Source organism: Fukomys damarensis, unplaced genomic scaffold (genome assembly GCF_012274545.1).
Source record: "Fukomys damarensis isolate Sample0158 unplaced genomic scaffold, DMR_v1.0_HiC HiC_scaffold_33, whole genome shotgun sequence".
Taxonomy (NCBI): Eukaryota; Metazoa; Chordata; class Mammalia; order Rodentia; family Bathyergidae; genus Fukomys; species Fukomys damarensis.
This window is the reverse complement of record NW_022900945.1, coordinates 1,252,410-1,276,941: the sequence shown is the minus strand read 5'-3', so window position 1 is coordinate 1,276,941 and position 24,532 is coordinate 1,252,410. Positions and strand designations below refer to the sequence as shown.

Here is a 24,532-nt window from a genome sequence, read left to right as displayed (position 1 = left end):
AAAAGAAAAAAAAAAAAAAACATTAAAGTCCTACCCCCCCCTTTAAAGCTCAATTTTCCAATAAATAAGATTAAAACTGGTAGAAGAAATATGACTATACTTTTGGGCAATAATATCACAATGTTAATATAAATATTTTATGCCCTTATGTCTACAAAGGCCCATAAATTAATTACCTCTATACATAAAGCTAAAACAAAATCTGGAGTTATAAGGGCCGGAATTTAGTTCAGTGGTTCCACCACCCGTCTTGCAAGCACAAGGACCCAAGTTCGATCCCCAGTACCACAAAAAAAAAAAAAAAAAAAAAAAAAAAATCTGGAGTTATAAATTACTCTCACTTAATCTGTCCGTATCACAGAAAAGTATCAGCAAAGTCATGCATTACACACCTGTTTACATAATTTCCCACAAATTTCCTGAAGAATTCTGTATCCAAGAATGCACCAATTTTATATGATCCAAATGTATGTGTCTTACAGTTATTTTCAAGCAATTTAGTAAAAATGCACCAGAGTTTACAAATACATGCTCTTTGGGCGAACAATTCTACTTCTGGAATTTAATGTCACTTTTTTACAAAATAGTATGACAAAGATATCCACTAAAGCCTCATTCAAACTACATCCATACCAACTGGATACGGGAGGCAGATTAAATTACCACATAGCAACAATAAAATACTATGCAGTCACGAAAAATATTAGGTAGCTCTATAAATATGAAAATCAAAGAAAATTAATAACTGAGGTAAAAACTAAAGTGCTTAAAATGTATTTGATATGCCCCATTTATGTGTGAAAATGTTAAAAACATTTATAACACAGCATCAATAGCAAGAAGACCATTACTTATGTAGTCATGTAAGCAAGACATATTTCTGGGAGAATACACAAGAAAAACAGTGGTTTTTGCCTAAAGGATAAATGAGGGATTTGGTCAAAGGTAATATATTTGTCACAAGATGCTTTATGTACCTTTTGAATTTTCATGTCATATGCAAGGATCACTTCTGTTAAAAACACTTATAAACGGGTGGGCGTGGTGGCACAGGCCTGTAATCCCAGCACTCGGGAGGCTGAGGCAGGAGGATCACTGTGAGTTTGAGACCAGCCTGGGCTACACAGTGAGTTCCAGGTGAGTCTCAACTACATAGTGAGACCCCGTCTCAAAAAACAAAACAAAACAAAACAAAACAAAACAACACTTATAAACCATGTCTGTCTGTGCGCCCAGCACTAGGGAGGCTAAGGCAGGAGGATTGCTGAGTTCAAGGCCAGCCTGGGCTACATAGTAAGTCCAAGGCCAGCTACATAGTGAGAGTCTATCTCAGAACAAAAAACAAAACCAGAAAATCTGGGGGTTGTGTTCAGAAAGCCATTCTGTTGCAATGTAAGAAAAAGGCCAACTTTAAGATACATGAGATTTACACAATCCCCTTCTAAAAGTTAAAAAAAAAAAATACACACACACACACACACACACACACACACATACACATATAATATACTGCACCTGCCTGTCAAACTAAAGGCCCTGGGTTGTTTTCCAGCACGGAAAAAAAAAAAAAGACCCCAAAGAGCAGTTTTCCCAACAAATTCTAGGGCGTGCTGTGCCATACTCTAAAACTCAGCAACACAATAACCCATTTGTTTCATTAAGAAAAACGAAGAACTTCATTTTTCTAGAAAGAAATATTTCTGCTATTCTTTTATGTGTCATTCTTTGCCTCTGGGTCTGAAATCTTGAAGGAGTCCCAGCAGCATTCACATCCACGGCCCGCTCCCTACCTGCGCCTGTGCTTTCTGATTTATCTCTCCGTGTCGGGGGAACCCAAAGGCTTTCAAAAATATCTGCTTTGGCAAAAATCGAGTCAGTCAGGAGGGGTGAGAAATGAAGAACAGGATGTGGGAGGGAGGAAAATCGTGGCTTAATAAATTTTACCTTCTAAATCACCGAAATTCCAGAGTACCAAGGATGGTTATATCGTGGCTAATGTTCAAAAAGTGGCCAATGTCAAACAGTTCTCATGAATTATAATCACGAGGGGTTATTCAAAGTTCAGCACAAATATCTACTTGCCATGTTTAATTTATGGGGTCAACGGAAGGTAAAAGCCATACAGTTTAAATTTTTGTAAGCTTTTGGTAGAAATTAAAAGTTATAGACTCAAACCACCTCCGTAATTGTCTCATTACTGAACACTGGCCCACAACAAATTACTTGCACTAATTTAGGATTCTTAAATTCACAATTATTTTCTTCTGAAGCAATAAACACTCGCTCTTAAACAATGTGTATGAGCAATAAATTAATTAATGTTTAATACTTACTAAACTGCTGTCTAAGCTCTAAAGTGAGAACACTCTCAGGCAGCTTCGTCTTCGAGACACAGGTGTTTTTGGAAGCTGGGAATCAGGAAGATGTGCTATCATAAATGACCACAGGGACGCCCGGTAACAAAACACACAGGAAAATGCCGCTCACCCAGAAACAAGGCAGCGTCACAGCTGGAGGTCAAATTCTAAGTGCAGTTCTGGAACTGTGGCCTTCTGACTTAACTTCGCGTGCCTCAGGTTCCCCACTTGTGACGTGAAGATAGCTGTGTGCAGTACAGACACCCGGTGAGAAACGCTGCAGAAACTGACAACGGAATCCGTGGGATCCATTCTCTGGCCCAGAGCAGTGACAGTGGAGCTACAACAGTTACGCTCTTACACGCAGGGTCTCACTGTGTAGCCCAGGCTGCCTCAAAGTCAGTGACCCTCCTGCCTCAGCCTCCCTAGTGCTGGGACGACAGGTGAGCGCCCCCACTTCAGTTAATCCCATCGCTTTCCCCGAGACACTCAAAGGTGCAGTGAGACCAGCAAGCTGCCCAGTACAGCACCCTGCAGGCAGGGCTTTAACAAGCCCCTAACAACTGTGCACAGCTGAGACCCATCGGTACTTCTGCCCCTATTCGAATCAGAGCCAACAAAAGCTACTATCGCCGGACCCTGCAGCCTAAGGAAAAGCTTAAGACCGGAATATATATTTACTCTCTTAACTGTTGATCTGTCGTTTTCCTTTGCCCCAATCTAATCTAAGATGCCTGTGAGTGTTCCCACCTGGGCTATGTGACTGACTTCTAGAACTCTGCAGCAGGCGGGCTCCTGCACTTCAGGCAGCGCATCGAGCTGTGTCCTTTGCTCAGCTACAGGACGCCCTCAACCCTCGCACCCCAGGCGGCCGCGCCCTCATTCTCGGGCTGGTTCTAGGTCGTTCATCTGCTCACTCGCTTTTTCCTGAAGTTCAGCTCAATTTAAACAGAAAGTGAGCTCGTGGCCAGTAATCCACCGTCGCGTGGTTCGCACGTGACTCTACAATCACACTCACACACCTCTCCGAGAAGGCATCGCTGTGTCCATTCTGCTGGTCTAACAGGACACTCGGGCGCCACGGCAGGGGGTGGGGTCAGAAAAGTGTGTGCTTTCTAGACTGGACGACGGTGACACCACTCACGTTTCCTTACGCACAGACCCACTCAGTGCTCAACACGGCTCCGCCCACTTACCCTCCAGCAGGGCTGCAGGGCCCCAGCCCCTCCAGAAGCTGCTGTCCTCTGAGGCGGCCTTCAGGGAGAGGAGCGGCTAACCCACGCCAACCCCACCTAACAATGCTCCTCCCTGCGGGCAAGCGGCCCCCACAGTGGTGCCCACTCACAGCCGCTAAGCCAGCGGGGCAGGGACCTGCACCCCAATAAAGCCCTCCAGGGAGCACGGAGCACAGTAAGAGCCAGGAACGCGCCCGCAGCTGCTGCCAAACCCGACTGGCCCTGCAAGAAACATTCCTGAACCTTGGGATTTATTACCTAATTACAGTAAGGAACGGCAAGGCCAGTTAATTAACTTGCCCCAAACCAAACCTGAAGCTGTTTCCCTGTCACCTACGTGTCACAGCGGAGACCAGCCTCATCGCATGCTGCTGACAAACTGCGCTGAGAGAGAATCCACCCATCCAGGAGAGAGGGCACAGAGACCTGACCCGCAAATGGTCAGCTCCCGATGGCTGCTGCTCCCCTCAGCTGCAGATGTGAATCAGCTGAGCCTGATGTGGATCAACTGCACTGCGGGAATCACTTCCATCAGCTCACCAAGAAGCACAAAGGGGAAAACAATCGAAGCCAGGTGTGGTGGAGCACGCCTGTAATCCCAGCACTTGGGAGGCTGAAGCAGGAGGATCGCTGTGAGTTCAAGGCTACACAGTGAGTTCCAGGTCAGTCTCAACTACATGGTGAGACCCCATCTCAAAACCCCACCCCCCAAAAAAAGAGAGGGAAAGACAAGCATTTTTTGTGGCAAAATTATTTTATGTAATTTCTGCAGAAATCAGTGTGCTATTGAATGTGAGGAAGATGAGAAAAAGAACACCCCAGAGTTTAAAAAGTAAGAGTTCCACACATATCGGAATGAGTAAAGAAAAGGCGCCCTCTCAGAACCATCTACAGTGCACGTACAGGCGAGGTGCGTAGGTCAGAGAGGCAGAGAGATTTCCTGTAAGGAAGGCTTGAGCTCTTAGAGAATATCAGGTTCTTCTTTCCAACCTTTACTGAGTTCTCAAACTCTGAAGTACTTCTCTGCTATAACATATAAAACTGCGGATAATGTCACACAAGACGCTCAGAGCGAACTCTGGATTCTAGGTACCTCCTGCATAGGAAAGCAAATACAGAGCCCGGTGTGTGGCACACTACCATCCCAGCACTTGGGGGGCTGAGGCAGGAGGGCTGTGAGTTCAAGACAAACTGAGATTCCAAACAGAATTCAAGGCCAAGGCCAGCTTGGACTACATAGCAACAGTGTATCTCAAAAAGCTTAAAAAAAAAAAAATGTATATATATATATATATACACACACACACACACACACATATATATTCCAATGATAATGGAAAAGTAGGTGAATATCTGAGACCACATCTGAAAGGTGTTCTTAAGTTAACTCTCAAGTATTAAAAAAGTTAACAAACTCTATTATAGAGGTTCACTTAATTCCAGCTAATTTTGACTCTGGATAGCTAAACTTCATGCCATCATTCTGCAAATATTTATTGGTTACTCTATGCCAGGTGATAAGGCTAAAATAAGGGAGGAAAAAAGAAATATCTCTGCCATTTCCTTCATGCACCTCCATATTCACCACTACACACACTTCTGGAATCCTACAGTACTGATATTTCTTGATAAAATTTTCCCCCAAATCCTTGTTTGGAATCAACAACTCGTAATTCAGTAATATTCCAAAGAGAAGTTATGATAAAAGAGAGAGCTATTTGGCCCAGAAACATGTCAGTGAAAATGAAACAGGTATCATTTATTTTAGTAAATTTTAAATATAAATTTCAGTGTTCTTACATAATGCTCAGTGTTTTTTAACTCTGTTCCTGATTGCCTTATCATATTTTTAAAAATGGATGCTCATGTCACTTGGCATTTTATGTGCTTTGATAAAGTACATTTTGCTTTATTAAACCAGTGTGTTTAAGCAGCACTAAATTATTGAAATATGCATCTTAAAAAGGAGAGAATTTCTTGCCCAGTTTTATTGTCCCAAAGCATCAGCGGTCGGAAAGGCCGACAGTGACTGGTAAACTGAGGCAGCGCACAGCTGTCCTGCTGCAACCCCGCAGGGCCCAGTGCACCAGGGACTTCGCCCCAGTTACAACCCAGCAGCTGAGGGCACAGGCCCACGCCTTCTGTGCTCACGCAAACACGACCTCACCGAGAGCCTTTCCGCCCACCTAGACTCAGAGATTACCAGGTGAGCGAGCCATGGAACCTGTGAGCAAGCGCAGGGGAAAGTGAGGCCAGCGGGGTGCTGCTGTGCGCAGGTGTCTCGGGGGAGCTGAGCACGCCCCAAAGCCGGCGACGGCTCAGGCCTCACGGACCAGACCAGCTGCACGGAGCCAACCTCAGGGAAGCTGCGGCTCCCACTCCGAGACCTCATCACGCCCCGGCCTCCGGAACCCAGCAGAGCGCTTCCCGTGTGGTGCAGTTCTTGGGTCTCGCAGCACCACGTCACCAGGGCAACTAACTTTAAAGGAAACCACAGCAGAGGCGCAGCTCCACTCGTCAGTGGGCGCCTTGACTGCCTCCTCACACAACTTTGATATAAACCACTCACCCCGAACAGAGCACAAGCAAGCAAACAGAAAACCCTCTCTGTACCTGGTAATCCAGAACGCTGAATCCCAAGCCTTTATCTTTCACCAGCTCAACGATCTTGACCTCTGGGGACCAGAAGGCCAGTTCTCCATCATCCTCCTCCTCAGCGCTGGCGGTGACATCTGGGTCCACCTGAAACCCCAAGGATAAACGCTCCAACACCATCCTCTCTGCGCTAAAGCGCGAACAGATGAGGCGCCTCGCGGGGTCTTCAAACTGGGGAGTCCTCTCCAGCATGCACCATTTTTCGTTATGACACCGATGAAAGCACCATGCACTGGGCCATAAACAGTCAGGGCAAGATCCTTATAAAAATCCAAGCATTCAAAAATGCTAATTGTTCACACGGGCTTTTTAAAAATACAAAGTACACGTTTCATTAAAACTAGCTGGGCGTGGTGAGGTACACCTGTAATCCCAGCACTTGGGAGGCTGAGGCAGAAGGATCACTGTGAGTTTAAGACCAGCCTTGGCTACACAGTGAATTCCAGGTCAGTCTCAACTACATAGTGAGACCCTGTCTCAAAACAAACAAAACAAAAAAAGTATTAACACTGACCTCTTATACTTCAATGAATTCTCTCATCCCATTAGAAGCACACAAGGAAAAATATGCAATTTAAGTAAAAATAAAAACATACAAAGTAGAAGTGTGTAAGGTATTTCAAAAGCAATACTCGGACTCAAAACTGCAACGACAGAAAGGACACAACATACAGATAGGCAGAAGAGGACACAGAGAAACCGTTTCTCCAGGCTCCAAGGAGTTTCCAAAAAGCTTTACTGGAAAAATAAGGGGAAAAAGTTCCAATTCCTCAGGCAATGTGCAATTCCAAAAATGGATAAATGTCACTGAGTTGAATTAACAAGGATGGGGCTCTGGAGGGGATAGGTCCGCCCAGCTGCCCAGCACGCAGGCCCTGGCCTCTCTCCCGACTTCGAGCTCCGAGATCCCAGCTCCTCGGGCGGGCACCACAGAAGTCCAGGCCACGGTCCAGGGCCATGGGGCCAGGGCCACGGGACAACAGCCGCCCCACACCCTCCCGTGTTCACACTGTTCTCAGCATGGTACTTCGTCTGATGGATGATCACCACATGCTCTGACCTACACGAGGCTCAAGAATGATTGTTTCTCCTCTCTCCCTTAGCCACTGACCAGCCGGCTCCGGCATGTGGTCCACCGCAGAACTGGCCTCCTTTCCTGCCTCTGCTGCCTGTTGGATGCTCCCAGAATCATTCGTTCAGGACTTTAATGAATCATCAGCTTTTTAGTGTATCTCTCTTGAAATGACAAGTTTCAAAAGCAGATTTCTTGGGCTGGGGATTTAGTTCAGTGGCATCACGCCGGCATGATCTCAGTGAAAGTCGTGGAACCATCTCCTAAAATCAGTCCTGAGAGACCTGCATGACCTTGGGGTGGGGAACCCTGCAATCTGGGAGCCTAAGGCAACAGACTGCACAGCACAGAAGCCTGACAAAGTGAGGGCTGGCCCAGATCTCGGGCTGGTGTGGGCGGACCCAGCCGCCACGAATTGAATCTAAACGTGGGACAGGTTTCTTGGTTCTTCAGTTATGGACCTGAAACCAGTGGGACTGTTCTAGATCGATAACTTCGGCATTTCAGCCAGATGTGAGAAAGAGATGCACCGAAACAGAAAACGATCTTCCAATAAAGGGAAAGTTCCGAAGACCGATGCCGCAGGGCCGTGCTCTCCTGCGCGTAACACCCTCGCTGATCAGTGGACCAGGACTGGCTGAGCCGCCTAGTCCTCCAGAGCTTGAGAACCTAAGGCTCTCTCAGGATAAGTAAGAGAGAAGCCCAGGGAAGAGAGCTGGGGCTTTGAGAAACCTCATGTAATTATAAAAACTCAAGTTTACAGAAACGTCAAGGCCTTCCGCAGGCATGTAAGACATTCTGCTCCAACATGAAAAGCGCACTGGCAGAATCAGCTCTGCATAACTCTCCTCTGCAGATGGACAGAAAGCAATTGGCCAGCGGGCAGCAAGGCTGGTGGAGGGCACAGTTTACACAGTGTCCGCTCCCTCGGGGGGCAGGACGGCTGGGAGGCAGGGCCAGCGAGCGGGGTGAGGGGCAACCTACACACCCACAGCCCTGAGAAGGCGCTTCTCAGCTGTGGGGAGTCCGACACGTTTCATCTTAGAAAGGACAGCAGGCGTCACGAGAGCTTAGCACATGGGAGCCCTCCTTGGAATTTTAGTTTAATAAAGGTAAGTGTTAAGAGAAATTGTAGATCAATAATCAAAAATTTACTAAGTTCCTCTTACATGCCAGCACAGAAAAAAAAAAAACACCCTGAGACACAAAATCATTTTAAGAGATGACCTCTGCCCCAAGGAGCTGCAAGTTTTCTTGGAAAAACAAGGCTGCTGCACACTACTGGATCCGGGAATTGGCCCGGGGAGCCTGAGGAATCAGAAAACTAAGCTGGGCACGGCGCGGCCCCGTGGCCGAGGTCCCTAAGTGGCACAGGAGCAGCAAGCACGGCCGCTGCCCACAGATTCACAACTGCAGGTGGCAGTGGCGGGTTGGGGTCCACAGAAGCGGAAGCCACGCCGGCATCCAAGGGCGGCACAAAGACGTCTAACCCTTTCCTAGTCCCAGGGCTTGCAGCAAAGACTCCGAGGGCAGGGGCAGAGGCCGCACGTCCGGCCATGCAGAGGCTTCCTGGCACCGATGCAGGAGGGCAAGAGCATCAGCCTCCGCGCCCACTGACACCTTAGCTGCACCATGGCGAGCGGCACTGAACTAGGGACCAGAAGCAGAGTCCAGGCAACTCCTTAAACAAGGTCTCCGCGATCAAAGCAGGCAGCATTTCAAGGAAAAGAGCTGCAGGGCGCTTACGCACTTGCCTGAGGCTGAGGAGGAAGAGCGGCCAGGGCAGGCGCCCTTCCCTGCGTCTCCACCCTCTTGGAGTCCCTGCCGCCTGCCACGCCCCCCACCTCTCCATACCTGCGCTCCGGGAACGGAGGTGTCCACTGAGACCTCGTCATCAAACAGGCGCCGACAGCACACCAGGGTGAACGGGGGCGGCGCCTCCTTCAGGAAGGAGACCGCCTCCCGCCGGGACTTCCCGAAGAGCTGCACGCCGTTCACCTGGGGAGACAGGGGTCGGCACTGAGACCCCGCACAGGAAGACCCACGCGTGCCTGCTCCACAGGGAAGGCAGGATGCGCTCGGACTCTCCTGGCGACGCGGGCCTGAGTGTCATCACTCTGCTGCAGTACTTACTGAAATGTTCCAAATCCTCAAAATGGATCACAACTGAGGCTAAACCTTCACTGAATTTGGGTGCAGAAAGTGCAGATTGTGTGGAGAGCACAGCAAGGACTGCGTGAGCTCCCTAGTGCCTCACAGCTCTGTGGATTCTCCGCGCCTACCAATCACTGCAGAAAAGCATTGAATGCCGTGTCCAGCCGGGAATTCTGCTGTGGAGTCAGCATGGCACTCGAGGCTGTAAATGCCACGCCCCAGTGTGCAGGTGCCAGCAGCAAACCCCACTCCCAGCCCCTCGGTGTCGCACACGGATCCACCACCTAGAACGACTGCTTCCCTGGACAAAGCACACACGTGACAGGCGGCCACCCCCTCCCGTGAGCTGTGCTGATTTGGCCAACGTGTGTCCATCCCCGAGTTACCTCACACCGATGTCCACCTTTCTGAAACAACTCCTTAGTAATGATTCATCTTTTTCACCAGAGATCAGCCACACGTCCTACTACTCTGGGCGCAGCTCTGTGGCAGGGATGGACAGAGGCCCCGCCTTTGCTAAGTCCTCATAGCCGTGACTTCGGCTCCCGGATCTGGCCCCGGACACAGGTCCTCAGAAGCTGACCCGTCTGCCACTCCTGCTCCGGGACCAACTCACAGGATGCAGCAACAGACCCCAGAGGCTTCCAGCTGGTGCCATGCCCAGGGGCCCAGAGCCCCGCTGAGGCCTGGGATTGCCCACACTTGCTCTGCTCCCCGCCCTCGCTCCCGCAGCAGCAGCCAGGGAGCGAGCCACGTGGCACTCAGCCTTGTACTCAGAGTACACGGTGCTCACCATTTACACACCCGCCACCAAGAGCCACAGTGAACCACGCTGGCTCCGCTCACGCCCCACACCTCCCAGGCAGACCTCATCGAAACAGCGAAGAGCTATGGCCGCAGGTCTGCAGTTCTTGGGTCAAAGGCGCCTGTGCCCTGCCACTCGGGGGAGGAAGACAGGGTCGCAGCTCTGCAGAGAAAGTGCCGCTCACCTGGCAAAGCTCAGAGCACCAAGCTCAATAAGCACACGAGACTGCTGCTCCCTTCCTCTCCTACGAGAAGCCTGACTTCCCACAGAACAAAACGATAAATGTTTGAGAAGGCAGAATTGTCTGACTTGACTTAAAGACGACATAATATGGATGTGTTTAAAACTTTCACCTTAAAAAATAAAAATTTAAAAAATTAAAATTTCACCTTAGCTCACTAACACACAGGCTGCTGATCAAAAATACAGTGTGTATTAAATAAAAAACAGTACAGTAAAAGGCACATTGCCATTAATCCTCAACCCCCCCCCATCATCCCTGACAGTGACTCAGCCCCTTCCGGAGAATCTCTATGAGGTGTAATCAGAAATACGGTGAATGCCGCTGCAGTGCCAGCCAATGGGAAGGCAGCTGAAACGAACAGGGTGCTGTCACCCTATTTACCAGACCTGCCACTGTGAGCCCTCTGGCTCTTCCCCAAAGTCAGGATGACCACGAAAGGCAAGCGTTTCGAATCAATTCAAGACATCAAGGCAGCCGGGACAGAGCAACTGAAGGGTTGTATGTGTTTGGAAAAACAATGACGAGGCAGTTTGGAAACATGGGCTCGGGTCCCTGGTCACCCGATAAGCTGGAGCGTTTCCGACCCAAGCGGCCAATGCTTCATTAGCACCAGTGACACCGTAACAGAGTGGACACCTTAAAAATGTCCTGCCTGGCCTCTTTCTCCGTGAATCTCACCTCAAGAAGCTCATCTTCCGGCTGCAGGAGGTTCAGGGTGTCCACGGGGCCCCCGGGAGCGATTGAAGAGATGTAGTGGTGCCCGTCGAAAGAGTCCACTTCCATGCCCAGCCTCAGCGTGTGGATCGGCAGGAGCTGCAGCAACACACAGAGCAATGGCACCAACGCGACAAGGACTCGCTCACCTGCTCAGCCTCCCGCGGGCGTCAGTCTGGTGGCAAAATCCACCTCTTGAATCTGGCCACCAAAACCCCAGAAGACCACGGTGGGGCAGGAGCCTCAGGTGAAGTGATAAAGCCGCTGGCCTTCCAATTCTCCTTCCTCTGTCCCTCACGGATGCCCAGGGTGTGGGCAGAGAGCCGTTCGAAGTCCTGCCTTCCATTCTAAGCCCCACAGCCACACTTCCAGAGTGCCTGGCGTGTGCACTGCGCCCCCTTTCCTGCGGGGCTGCCCACCCCAGAACACCCTATGCAGCCCACTACCCAGAGCATTTCCTCCGCACCCAGCGCCAAAACGATGTCGCTGCCAGGAGTGAACTCCTGAGCCTCTGTCCGGGGTTCCAGGCAACACCGAGACTCACAGCGTCCTGTGTTCAGAGCCCATCTCTCCAGCCTCACCCTGCACTGCCCCATTTGAGCGCTGAGTCTGCACCTCCTCCTGTGGGCCCTGCACCTGGGCTCCCCGGATGCGATCTGAGTGAATTAATCTGCGGAAGCTGTCACTTTCCACGCAGCCACTCCCGACTTGCAGGTGTAATCACTTTCTGCTCCAGAATCGACCCTGACGGGTTGTAGGCGCTATGCGTCCTCAGAGGTGAGCCAAGGCCTAGGAAGTGCGGCCAGCCTCCAAGCAGAGCTGAGGTCTGTGCTGCACTCAGCTGCGTTGCCCACAAGAGCCAGGGCCCCCCTCAAAGCCCGACCCTCAGAGACGAAGCCAGTGGCGCCTGGCGGCCATGGAGACCCCAGCACAGTGGGCTGCTAGCCGCTGCTTCAATCTCCTACGCCGAAGCCCCTCTGGGCACGAGCACCAGGCCACTCAGACTCCACCTGGCGTGGAGAAAGCCTAACAGGCGGCCCTCGCTGTGCCCGCTGACCCCGAACCATCGCCTCCCCTCAGTCACCGGCTCCGAATCCCAGAATCCTACAGCTCTTGCTTCAGACACCACCAAGCTCATTTCCGGCCAGAGACAGAGACTCAGACAAACTCAGAGTGGCAAGGAGTCCAGATGACGGGGCTGAGGCGGGAGGGCTCCTCACGCCGAACTGTCTGCACACGACGCACTCCTTCAGCCACCGAGTCAGTTGGGACCTCGGCCGTCTGTGGCAGAAGGTGTCCCAGCAGCCCAGCAGAAGGTTAAGAGCCTTCCTCCTGCTCTTCCTTGGCTGAGGTCCTCATTTCCCAGTACTAGGCCGTGGTGTCCAGACAGAAGATGCCCACACCCTCTCCCGGGAGACCCGGGGGGCCACAGCGCTCCGCATGAGTCCGCCCACTGCCTCGGCCGGCTGCCTTCCTCCCTCGGTTTGAGAGGTCAGGAGCACCTGTGCTCCAGGCAGCTGCCGCTGTCCCTGGGAGGACATCGGGACCGGGGCTCTTGGGTGGGTCCCCCTCTAACACCCCTCTCGTGCCCTTCTAAGGCAGCCAGTGCCAGTCCCTGGGGTGAGGCTCCCACGGCCCATGTGTACCCCAACTCCTCTTCCACCCCGAAAACCTGCCGCACCCCAGGAAACACCCGTGTTGACATTCTGGGAACTTGGGGCCACAGCACTACCCTAGTTTCTTCAGCAGGAATTTAGGGCATGTTCGTAACAACTATGAAAAGCCGATAAATCTTTCAACAGTGCTTACCTTCGAGTACTTCTGCAGCTCAGCGTCATCTGCAATCTGAGGGTCCAGAGTAGCAACCTAAACACACGAGGAGATGTGCACGTCTGTGAAAGGACCAACCCCACTTCTCCCTAGATTTCCTGAAAAGCAGGCCGGGATGTAACTCAGTGGCACCGTGCCTACCTTGCAAGCAGCACAAGATCCTGGGCTCAATCCCCAGTACCAGAAAAAAAACCAAAACCAAACAAAACAAAAACTGCAAAAGCTATGTTCTGATAACTCCACTGAAAATCTCTTCCAACAGTTCTGAAATCTGCGAATACAGCCCCTAATGCAAAAGCTCTGAGTATGTTAGGCTTTTTGTTGTTCTCTACATCAATTATTTCCCTGAGTTAGCCAAAGCAGTATTTGTAGCATCTGGGATTGGTTTCAGAGCCTCAAGGATACCAAAACGCAGCACATTCAAGTCCCTTCTTCCATAGAAAGGGGCCAAATATGCACAAATCTGTGGGCAGCCGCCCATGTGCTTAAAAGCCACTCCCCAAGCACCTCACGTGCGGGAAATGCCACACAGGCAGGCACTGAGCAGTGAGGAAAGCTGCGTGTATGCAGTCGGGACCAAGTCTCTTTAATATCTTAAATCTGTGTGGGTTGGATCAGAGCATGTGTGAACCCGAAAATACAGAACCAGCAGACACAGCGGGTGAGTACGTTCAGAAATCGCCAATCCCAGCCACATGTGGGTGGCCATACCTGTACTCCCGACTCGGGAGGCTGAGGCAGGAGGGTCGTGAGTTTGAGGCCAGCCTGGGCTACAGGCTGTTTCAAACAACAACTGCAAAATCCCTAAAAGCTATTGCAACCCTCCATTGTTTCGGATCCATAAACGTTTTACTCTGGACAATAGCAAGAGCGTGGCTGATTTTACTCTCAAACTCAAGCCTTAAAATGTGCAAGGTCAGGAAACTTTGGTGAGTTGGAAACTGGAGCCTCTGACTCCCCAGCGAGCTCAGCCTCCCCAGGGAGTGGCTGGCCGGGCCCCAAAGGAAGACCGGGTTCCCAAGGAAAGAACCAGAGCTTCCTGGCCTGGCCTGGCACTTTGGTGCTGCGCCCCCTGCTGGACAGAGCAAGGCACCCCAGAAAAGCAGCGCGTCAGTAAACGGTGCTGGCCACAGCCGGGAGCAGCACGGACTGCCAGCAAGGAGGCCTGGCAGAGAGCGAGGAAGAACCAGCAGAAGACGCGTCCATACTGCCACCCGCTCACAACTCCCTCAGCTTTCAACGACAGAGCTGTCACTTTCAAGCTTCAGACCCTTCTCCCCTGCTATGACCTCACCACATGATGAATAAAACCCGTCAAGACAGTTACGTGCAGGACAAAACTTCAGCAAAGAGCCCAGTGGTGAATGACATTGCCTTGATAACCAAAACCACTAAGTGTAATCCCAGCACTCAGGAGGCTGAGGCAGGAGGCTCACTGTGACTCGGAGGCCACCCTAGACTATGCAGTGAGTTCAAGGCCAGCCTGAGCTACATAGTGAGACCCTGTTTCAGAAAACAAAACAAAACAAGACAAACCGCCACGGGTAGCAGCTCAGCCATTTGCTAGGTGCCCTACGGTGGGTTCCTGAACTATGAGGCTGAGTGGCCGCGGTGGCGTGCTGGGACAGAATGGGCAAAAACAGAGCAGGCCCCATGCAGGCTCCTCTTACGGTGACGCTGAAAGGCTAGTCTCGCGGCTGGGTGTTCAGACCCAAGAGGAAAGGAATCTCCTGCCCGCCCGCCCGCACATGAGAGCAGGACGGCTGGCTGGAGCAACCTGGCGACACTGGGGAGCCGGGGAACATGGCCTGGCGGTCTCAGGGCACACGCCTAAGTGATCCCCTCCCGGTGGCTCAGTGACGGCCGAAGGGAGTCTGACGGGCTGCGGTGCCGTAAACCCACGCCTCGGCTACGTGACTTCCGGGTGCCCAGACATGCTTGATGATCACTCTTCTTCTCATAAAACCGTGGGGTTCTTTGGGAAGCACAGCACTAATGTCCACAGCGTGTTCGGTGTACAGTAAAACAAACAGGTCATAAAAGGGGTCATAAAAACGCCTGCGATCTTATAAATCGAGAGGTGGAGCCTCTCCCTGGCATTTTTCTGCCCACGGCTGATGACAACAGTTTCAGCACGGCTGGGGTCTGCTAACTGCACTGAGGCGCGTCACTCTCCCGACTTGGGTGTTTAGAAAAGTCAATCATCGCTCCACCAGGGGAGACCGGCAGATTGGCTCTGCGCGGGCTCCAGTTTGGGAGGCCACACTTCATCGGGAGGCCTGCACTTACCATGACTTCAAAGTCAGGGCCCAGCAGGCTCTCCCATCTGGACTTCAGCTCGTTTTCTGCAGAGTCCAGGGCTTGTTCTGGACGTAAAAAAAGAACATTGAAGCCGGCGATGGTGGTGCACGCCTGTCATCCCAGCACTTGGGAGGCTGAGGCAGGAGGATCGCTGTGAGTTCAAGGCCAGCCTGGGCTCCACAGTGAGTTCAAGGCCAGCCTGAGCTACACAGCGGGACCCTGTGTCAACAAAACAACATAAACGAATACTGAAGCTAGGAGAAGCCACGCACCTCCCCACACTCCTCAGTAAGAGCACAGTTCTGAGTTGAGGGGCACAGACAGACAGCGGATGGCAGGCGCACAGGTGAAGAAAATCGGAGCGGCGACTCACAGGGCCACGCGGACAGAGACTGGTGGCTGGGATGGTGGTGAGGTGGCTTTCGTTGTGAAGGGAAGGGGAGTGAGTTGGACCTATCCGCGACTCCTCTTACACACATGCCTGGCCTCGCTCTGCGGGCACAGGACTTGCTCTAGCACTGATCTCCGTGGAGCTGGACCCTGTCCCTGCCTCTGGGAAGGATGCATCAGGGTGGCTTTGCAACCCTGGGCCTGGGGCCCGCAAGGCCAGGCACAGTGGGCGGGGAGCACAAGGTCCCGGGTTCCCCTCGGAGCTGCAAGAGCCCCATGTCGGGAGCTCCAGCTCTGGCGTGGTCTCCTTGATGTGATGTCGCGTGACACAAAGGCAAGGGCACCAAGCTGGGCTCGGAGCATCACCAGGCCGGCTGACCCCAGTGGTGCCACTACTGTAGGGCCACTGCAGGGGCCGCTGTGTCCCCGTGAAGAGCAGGGAGAGAGCAGCTTCCACTTCCCTCCAGCTAAGCTGAGTGTCACGGGTCCGAGCACCCATGCAACCCACACCGAGTCCAGGCCACACAGGGAGCCGGAGACAGCGAGGCTGGGACGCTGAGGTCCACAGGCAAACCTCAGGGCCACAGGACCCCGGAGATCAGGGGACCAACACGTGCGACCACAGGAGGCCAACAGCTGGGAGCTGTTCAAAGGGAACTCCGGGACTGCCTGGGCCTGCGCCTCACAGAGCTCCGGCTCCAACGTCAGCCACTTGTCTTCAGGCAGCGGCCTCTCATCTGGGAACAGAGCTGAGCCGAAGCTGTGGCGGCTACAAGGGGAAGCCGGCGCCTCGCATCCTCCTACCGCTGCTCCCAGCGCAAGGCCCCAGGGGGAGCGGCACGGAGGATGCTGCTGCTCTCAGGCCACATGGCCAGCCGCACCAAGGTCAGGCTGCCGCCAGGGCTCCGGAGACACACACAGATCAAGGCTCTGAGCCTGCTTCTGACGTCAGTGCATGGTCTTCACCTGAAGCCCCACAGAAACCAACCTGAGCTCGGCTGCGTTCAAACAAGCTCCCTTGGGTCCGTCAGGTTCCTGAACCCCAGGCCCTGCCCAGTGCCCGGCCCCCTGCAGAAGCCAATGACAACAAGCATCAGAGGACAGGGCCACAGAGCAGCTCCAAAGAAAAGTATGCGCCAGCCCGGGGCTCCCATGCAACCCAGAAATACGTGCGTCATTAACTTTAACCATGAAAAGGAGACACTGTCGAATGTATCCAGACAGCTGTGACCTAGGCTAGAGAGACACCGACAGCAATGCCCGAGCTAAGGCACGGAGCAATTAAAAATGCCAGGAACAGGACGAAAAGAGCCATCACCTACTAATAAATGTGTGTGCTCAAAACCAGCACAATTAAACAAACATTCAGCAAGGATGTGCTTGGTCCCTGACTGCCAAGAGTTAAGATTTTTATCCCCTTTTAATCCACACGTAGTCCCACCCGGTACTCAGGAGGCCGAGGACGGAGGATCACAAGTTCAAGGCCAGCCTGGACAGGGCAGCAAGGCCCTGTTCTGGAACACACAGGCCGAAGCGAGTGAACTCCCACTCTGGGCCTGTCACTCACACTGTATTCGCGACAGAGGAGACCAGCAGGCGAGCAAGTCTGAGTGCCGCCTGGCGTGGACCTACCCGGCCTCCCTGGGGCTCCCGTCCTGGCCGGCTGGCAGTCGGCCACCATGTCCCCAGTTTCTTCTTCTTCGCCGTCCAAGTTTGTCTCTGTCTCCACTGCTCCACTTAGGAAGAGGGCTGGCGTGTGGGGCGGCCCCGTGTCGGACCCTGAAATGAGAACGGCTGGTGAGTCCCAGAGCCGGGGACCGGGGCAGGTGGCCTGCTGCTGCCGCTGTAGGCTTGTTCAACCCGGCACGGGCCTGCCGGTGATTTCCACCCATGGCTCCTTACCCTGAAATACCATGTGGGACCATCTACAGACACTGTAACACCGATCGTGCCAGAGCAGGCCGTGAAGTTAGCCCCACCATCGGCTCATTTACAGAAGTGACTCCAAGCAACGCCTGCATGCTGAGGTCAGAGTAACTCACACCCAAATTCCGTTCCCACAGCTAAAACCTTCTCATTAGAGGACAATGTTCCAACTACAATCACATATTTTGTTTATTCTGCTCCTAATTTGAGAATGCTCTGACTTGTTCTTATGAGCCTTGCTTACATAGAAGCAAGGATACAGAAACCACATGACTGTGTATCCTCGAACACAGGACTCCTGGCACATTGCTCTTCTTTACCCCAATTGATTACTGTAAAAGTCAGCGCCTGGGAGTGGCCAGCGCCGTTGTCGGCTGCACTGGCACTGGTCGTCCTGGAGCTCGCTTTCTGTCTCTCTTAGTTCTGTCTTTAGTGTATTTTGTCCTTAGGCCTGGGTCGTACACTGGGCAGGAGACTGGAGCCTACTGGAGAGGTTTCAGGGGTCCCCAGAAATAATCAAATGACTACAAAAACAGCGCCATGGACGGTAATGAGGGAAAAGGAAGGGAATGGAAACAGAAGCAAAGTCGTCAATGACAAAACAGTGTGGGTGCTTTTCAATTAGCTCAAAAAAAAAAAAAAAAAAAAAAAAAAAAAAAACACTGGGCATGGTGGTCGCACCTGAATCCCAGCACTCGAAAGCGAGGCTGAAGCAGGAAGATCACTGGGAGTTTCCGGCCAGTTTGGGCTCCATAGTGAGTTTAAGGCCCACATGAACCACACAGCAAGACCCTTCCAAAATAAACCCTAAACAAATAAACAGACAAAAAAAGAGAGCATGGAATGCTGAAGTTTTACCACACGACACTACTGTCGTGGTGGGCAGAGAGCCCAGCAAGCAGAAAGAGCGGTGCTCTGAGGCTGTGGCAGGAAACCACCTCAAGGGCAACAAGCTCACAGGAGAGGATTCCCGGGCCATAATGCACTGTGCGGAATTACCAGCAAGTCCCTGCAGACCTCTAACCATAAGACAGGTTGAACAAGAACCACTTCCGGTTATTTCCAACCACCTACTCGGCGCTCATCAGGCTTTCTTATCAAAAGCTTAGCAAAAGCTCTAAACACGAATCTCAGAAAGACTCTAACTCTAGCTCTCAGAAAGACTCTAACTCTAGCTGGAAACTCAGAAGAAACACAGTATGCGCAGAACAAGTTAAATAATGGCTCAGGGAACAACTCCAACTCCGAACACGGCACTCTGGCAACAAGAGGCTTGGTCCTCAAGTGCCTGGGGTCCTCAGCTCAGGAGACCGGAGTCCAGGCGCGGCTTTTCCAGGACAGGGTGAGGAGGCCAGGGAAGAGAGAAAGAAACTTTGCGGCAACTGAAAAACTTAGGTGTGCAACTACTATTTTATACAGGGAATTTTGATTCATTCATTTGGTTAAATAAGAAAATATCCTGACTTTTAGACGACAGACTTTAGTCCATCTCGTGTCACGACCTCCCCTGCTCGGATGTGATGGGCTGAGGTAAACACGGCCAAATGTTAGCTACTGGATCTGAAGCGGGTCTGTGGGTATCATCGGTTTCCTTTTTTTGTTTTGTTTTACTATTTTTTAACAATTAAATAAGTTGTAACTGTATAACTGATAATGTGAACTACAAAGAAAAGGGCTAAAGGTATAGAGGAAGCGGGAAGGGTAGGGGGAAGGAAACAGGGGAAAAGAAAAAATATGAGAAAAGGAAAAAATAGAAACAAAGTTTTTATAAATGGGGAGGGGTGAAGGGAGGGCCGGGGAATGGGAAAAAATGAGAACCAAGATCCGTTATGGAAAGGTACAAGATCCCAGTGATGAGTGTAACTACCGTACAGAAATCAATTTTGACGGAGAGCAAAGCCTTCCAGTTCGGATCTTTGGAGAAGTTTCTCCAGAGGGGTGCGAAGTCAACCCGTTCGTTCCTCTCTGACAGCCGCTCAGCGAGGCCGTCCTACCCCTGCTTAACAGCCGGCCCCTCCCTCGGGCAGGCCTCACTGTCGCCGCTGCGGACACTCGCACGCGCGGGCATGCACGGATCTACTTCTCCCAACATGAAGAGCTGCTACTTCCACACCAAATGTACAACAGATGCCCTCGTCCTCGACGACACAGTCCTCTTTTACTTTCCTCCGCTAGCATTCCGAAAACGAGGCAGCAGGGCCCAGAACAAAGGGTGCCGCGGAAGGGCCGAGCGGCGCTCGTGAGGCGTGAGGCGCACCACCCGGCCGGCACTCCGCAGCACCCGCATGACATCCTGGCTGGCGAGGCCCTGGATGTCCACGCCGTCCACCTGGAGCGAGCACAGGGACAGAGGACAGAGGACAGAGCGTGAGCGGGCGACAGGATGGGAGGCGCGCGGGAGGCTCCTGGGGTCTGTGCAGGGTGCACAGCTGTCATCGCACACAGCGTGAGGCGCACCACCCGGCCGGCACTCCGCAGCACCCGCATGACATCCTGGCTGGCGAGGCCCTGGATGTCCACGCCGTCCACCTGGAGCGAGCACAGGGACAGAGGACAGAGGACAGAGCGTGAGCGGGCGACAGGATGGGAGGCGCGCGGGAGGCTCCTGGGGTCTGTGCAGGGTGCACAGCTGTCATCGCACACAGGAGCCTGCACGACAGCGGCTGAGTGGGTTCTTCACTGACTGGGAGAAGACGTCAGTGCAGAGCCACAGAGGACCAAGCAGTGAGATTCCACGGAGCAGTAAGCTCTGTGGGCTGCAAAGCAGCTCAGTGGTGTTGCCCCTGCCTGGCAAGTGCAGTTCGATCCCCGGTTCCGCAAAATAAATAAACGAAGTTTATAACCTCTCACCCCGCTGTCCTCTCGTCCCTCTGCCCCCTGAGGCCCCGGCAGGTGGAACTCACAGCCACGATCTGGTCGTCCACGCGGATCTGGCCGCTGTGCTGCGCGGCGCTGCCCGGCACGATGCTCTTCACATAGATGCCCGCGGGCCCTCCTGGGAGCAGGCGGAGAGAGCACTGTCACCGACCACCGGCGCCCGCAGGCCGGGCCTAACCGAGGGCGAGGCGCGACGCCGCCCCGCCCAGAAAAGGGGAGAAGCAGGCGCCAAACCCGCATGGGCCGCAGCATGAGCCGGACTCAGTCCTTCCACTGGACAGAAGACAGCGGCCGGACTCGGCCTCAGGTCTGAAAACATGTGCGCTGCTCTGGGAAAGCACCAGAGAGCAGACGGGAGAAAACGCACATCTGGGCGGTTTTACATTTCTTGTTAATTCAAATGAACTCAAAATACTGCACAAGGAAAACCCTCCCCACGGCTCCCCTCGCCCACATAACAATTCGCCAACCTCACAGAGGCACACCGGAGGTTCTCCAGAACCCGAACAGAAAACCTGCGCTTTCCCCACGTCCAGTGCACCTCACCCCAAGTCCTGCCACCCCCGGCTCTGACCGTCCACCGAACAAGCGGCTTCCTGACTGCACACTTTCTCTCACTGAATTCTTCCTTCCTGTCAGCCTCACCCCTTCTATCCAATTCCTTTTTCATTCTCAGCCCAAATGCCGCCTTCTTTGTTGATTCTTGTTTCCTTCGGTTAAATCAAATCTTTCATCTGCCATACCATGAAAACACATCTACACAAAACATACAGTTCAGTCATTCAGTGTTTAAGTCTGTTACACGTCTGTCTCCCTACACAGACTCTTTTCCTTTCCATTACTTTTGGGGGAATGAGGTGTCACTGTGTGCCCCAGGCTGGCCCGGATGGGCCCTGCTGATTCCCCTGCCTCAGCCACCCAAGTAGCCGAGACTACAAATCCAGACTTTTCTTACATTCATTTTTCCATAACCTCTGGAACTAAGCAAGTAGCGCTCAAAGGTCCAATAAATGGAGTAGAGCAAAAATTATCTTTAAGATTACGTATCAGAATGAGGGCAGAGCGTTCGCACATGTGCCTGAGGGCCTCAGGGTCCATCCCACCAAAGAAAAGCATGTTGGGTGTTAAATATTCTCCTTGGTGGATTTGTCTGCTCATCGCCCCAAACCACTCCAACCCCAAAGCTTCGCTTGAGGGTAAAGAAGCAAAAGCGATTGTTTTCTTTATTTAGTAACATAAACATCAAATGTTCTCAATTTTCAATTAACCATTCATTTTTATTTAGGAACTAAGCCACAAGTTTAGAAACTGAACTATAATCCTTTAACCAGACTTAACACATTGACAACTACTCAACAAGGTTTTTTGCTCTTTTGGAACTTTTTTAAATTCTGAACCTAAAAATGGTAGCACGGAGAAGAACACGAAGATCTGAAGAAAAGTATTTCATGAGGCTAACATAGCAGTGGGGGTGACAAGGCTGTCACTCGGCCCTGAATACATCAGCACGCTTCATGTCTCCACCTGCTGCATGACGGGTAACTCGGCGGAAGCCAACACGCTCACCGTGCTATGTTTGAGAAAAACGAAAACATCTCACAACCGAAGTTCCAAGTGCCTAGCAAATATTTACGAAAAGATTTCTTTTCCCTTACCCTAGTGACTCTCTTTAATAAAAAGAAACTTCTTGCTGTGGAAGGAGCTACCAGAGCTAACTTTGTGGGCGATGGCTGTGAGGTGGACGTGATTGTTCAGTTTTACTCAGAGCCATGTGCTTGTTTTCTCCCGTTACTTTACTTCCTTTACAAGAAAGGAATTTCTTCAGTGATTAAACAGGGAAATACTTTTCAGACATTCATCATGTGCAATATGCCATAATCAACTTCATAATTAAAAAATTTAAAAACATAGGTAAACTGCACTACATCGAAACAAAAAAAATCAACTCCATCACAAACAGCACCATGTGACATAGGCAGGAGTTACAATATTGAAGACGTATCAGTTTTAGAAAGGCCAGGAGGTACAATTCAAACTTTATACCCTGAATTGGACAATTAAATTCTTTGTTAATGACTTCGAGCCCTGCTACTGAACTACTGAAAGGAAAACGGGATTCTCTGAACACTGAGAAGTAGCTGGCTGCTCTTCTAAATTCACGATTTTACTGTTCACGGATTAAATTAAAATCTGCAGGTACTTAATTTTACTGTCTGGGAAACCTTGGGGTCCTTTACAGTCACTTCCAAACAGCGGACAGAATGACTCCTTTACCTGCACGAGACGTTCCGACATAACCCACGATTCTGATGCCAAGGCTCTGTCCATCTTTCTTCACAAGCTCTACGTCGTAGGCTTCAGATAAAGGACCGACCTGAAAGGCAACAGCGGGCTCTGCACACGTGGGGCTACACAGCGGTGCCCAGCCGGCATGGGAAAGCACCTGAGAGTTTTCCAAGACGCGCGAACACCAGGCCGGCCAGGGACCTCGCCCCCCGGCGACTCTCTCGTGGTGACTGCTGGTCTCAGCGCCCAAGAGAGCAGAGCGTCAGCATCTGCCCAGAGCCACGGGGAAGGGAGAAGACCGTGCAGGAGAGAGATGGGATGCTGGACAGGCAGCAGCGTCCTGAAACTGGGACAGGCCGCCGACACCCCGGGCCAGCGAGGGCCCACAGCATAGGCCAAGTCTGCGGCTGCAGGGACTTGTGGAAAGGAACAACCACACAGGAAAACCTCACTGACGTTCACACCCCAAAGAACCGTGGCACCCAGAACAGCGTAGAAGCCAAAGGCAGGCTAAGTGCCGTGAGTTCTGTAAAGACTGAGCCTACACTCGCTGTACACCGTCTTCTGAAAGCCTCTGCCCTGCGGTGCAGGCCGGTCACACAGCACTCTGCCTTGGCCAGGACAGCACCCGAGCCTGCAGAACTGCTGGGACCGCGGCCTGCACCGCATCGGGTCCCTCAAAGGGAAGGCTCCTGGCTCGGAGGGAGGGAGGGGAGCAAGGACAGCTCGGGCCACACTTCTGATGAGACAGTAATTTAGGTACTGCCGGGGTCCAATCCAGTGAGCCCTGAGCTACATCCTCAACTATTTCTATTTCTGAGACTGGGTCTTGCTAAACCCCCTGGCTGGCCTCAAACTTCCTTTGCTTGTTTGTTTCCTTTTGTTCATTTGAGACAGGGTCTCGCTATGTAGTCCGGGTGGTCTTCACACTCGCAGCGATCCTCCTGCCTCAGCCTCCAGAGTGCTGGGATTACAGGTGTGTGCCACCACTCCCAGCCCAGCTGGCCTCAATCTTTTGCTGTTCCTGCCTCAGTCTCCCAAGCAGTTAGGAGTATAGGCATGTGCCACCATCCCCAGAAAGACTTTATTTTGTACTGAGGAATGAATCTTCAGCCTTCATAGTGAGTTATATCCTGTCTTTTTCTGTTTGTTTGTTTGTTTTTGAGACAGTGCCTTGCTAAGTGGCTAAACTGCCCAGGCTGGCCGCGACCTGTGATCCTCCTGCCTCAGCCTCCCAGAGAGCTAGGATAACAGGTGCACGCCACCATATTCTTAGCCAGATCCTTTGCAAAAATAAAAAGAACTGGGGGCACAGTTCAGTGGTTCAACATGTACCTGGCACACATAAGGTCCTGGGTTCCATCTCTTGCACCATGGAAAAAAGAAAAGAAAAAAGGCAAAAAGAAAATTTCCAAATGGCAAGGGGTGAGCAAGGGAGCAGGGGAGAGGTGGGAGAACGAAGGTGCTCGGCGTATGCACTGACTCCCCACGCGACCGCAACCCCACTCCGGGGTTCCCAGGAGAGCAGGCGGCCACCCTGCGCACCACGCTCCATGTAGCCCTTCTCTCCCCTCCTCCTCAGGCCCCTTTCCTCAAAATCGCTTTACTGTGCTCTCCAGGAGAGCCCGTGAGGCAGCGGGAAGCTGAGTGCGGCCGCAGAGCTCCGAGTTCCAGTCCTGGCTTGTG

At 52.1% G+C, this 24,532-nt stretch overlaps 1 protein-coding gene across 1 annotated transcript in view; it reads right to left on the bottom strand.

The window, feature by feature from the left end:
* Patj (PATJ crumbs cell polarity complex component) overlaps nt 1-24,532 on the bottom strand; it is a 150,568-nt gene that overhangs the window by 109,721 nt on the left and 16,315 nt on the right. Inside the window, exons 11-20 of the mRNA XM_019204676.2 lie at nt 22,835-22,968; nt 20,587-20,678; nt 20,111-20,212; nt 19,871-20,012; nt 17,390-17,536; nt 15,356-15,432; nt 13,046-13,102; nt 11,201-11,335; nt 9,174-9,317; nt 6,206-6,334 (exon numbers count right to left, since the gene is read on the bottom strand). Of these exons, the coding sequence (XP_019060221.1) occupies nt 6,206-6,334; nt 9,174-9,317; nt 11,201-11,335; nt 13,046-13,102; nt 15,356-15,432; nt 17,390-17,536; nt 19,871-20,012; nt 20,111-20,212; nt 20,587-20,678; nt 22,835-22,968 (1,159 nt within the window). The remainder of the gene's footprint in view (nt 1-6,205; nt 6,335-9,173; nt 9,318-11,200; nt 11,336-13,045; nt 13,103-15,355; nt 15,433-17,389; nt 17,537-19,870; nt 20,013-20,110; nt 20,213-20,586; nt 20,679-22,834; nt 22,969-24,532) is intronic.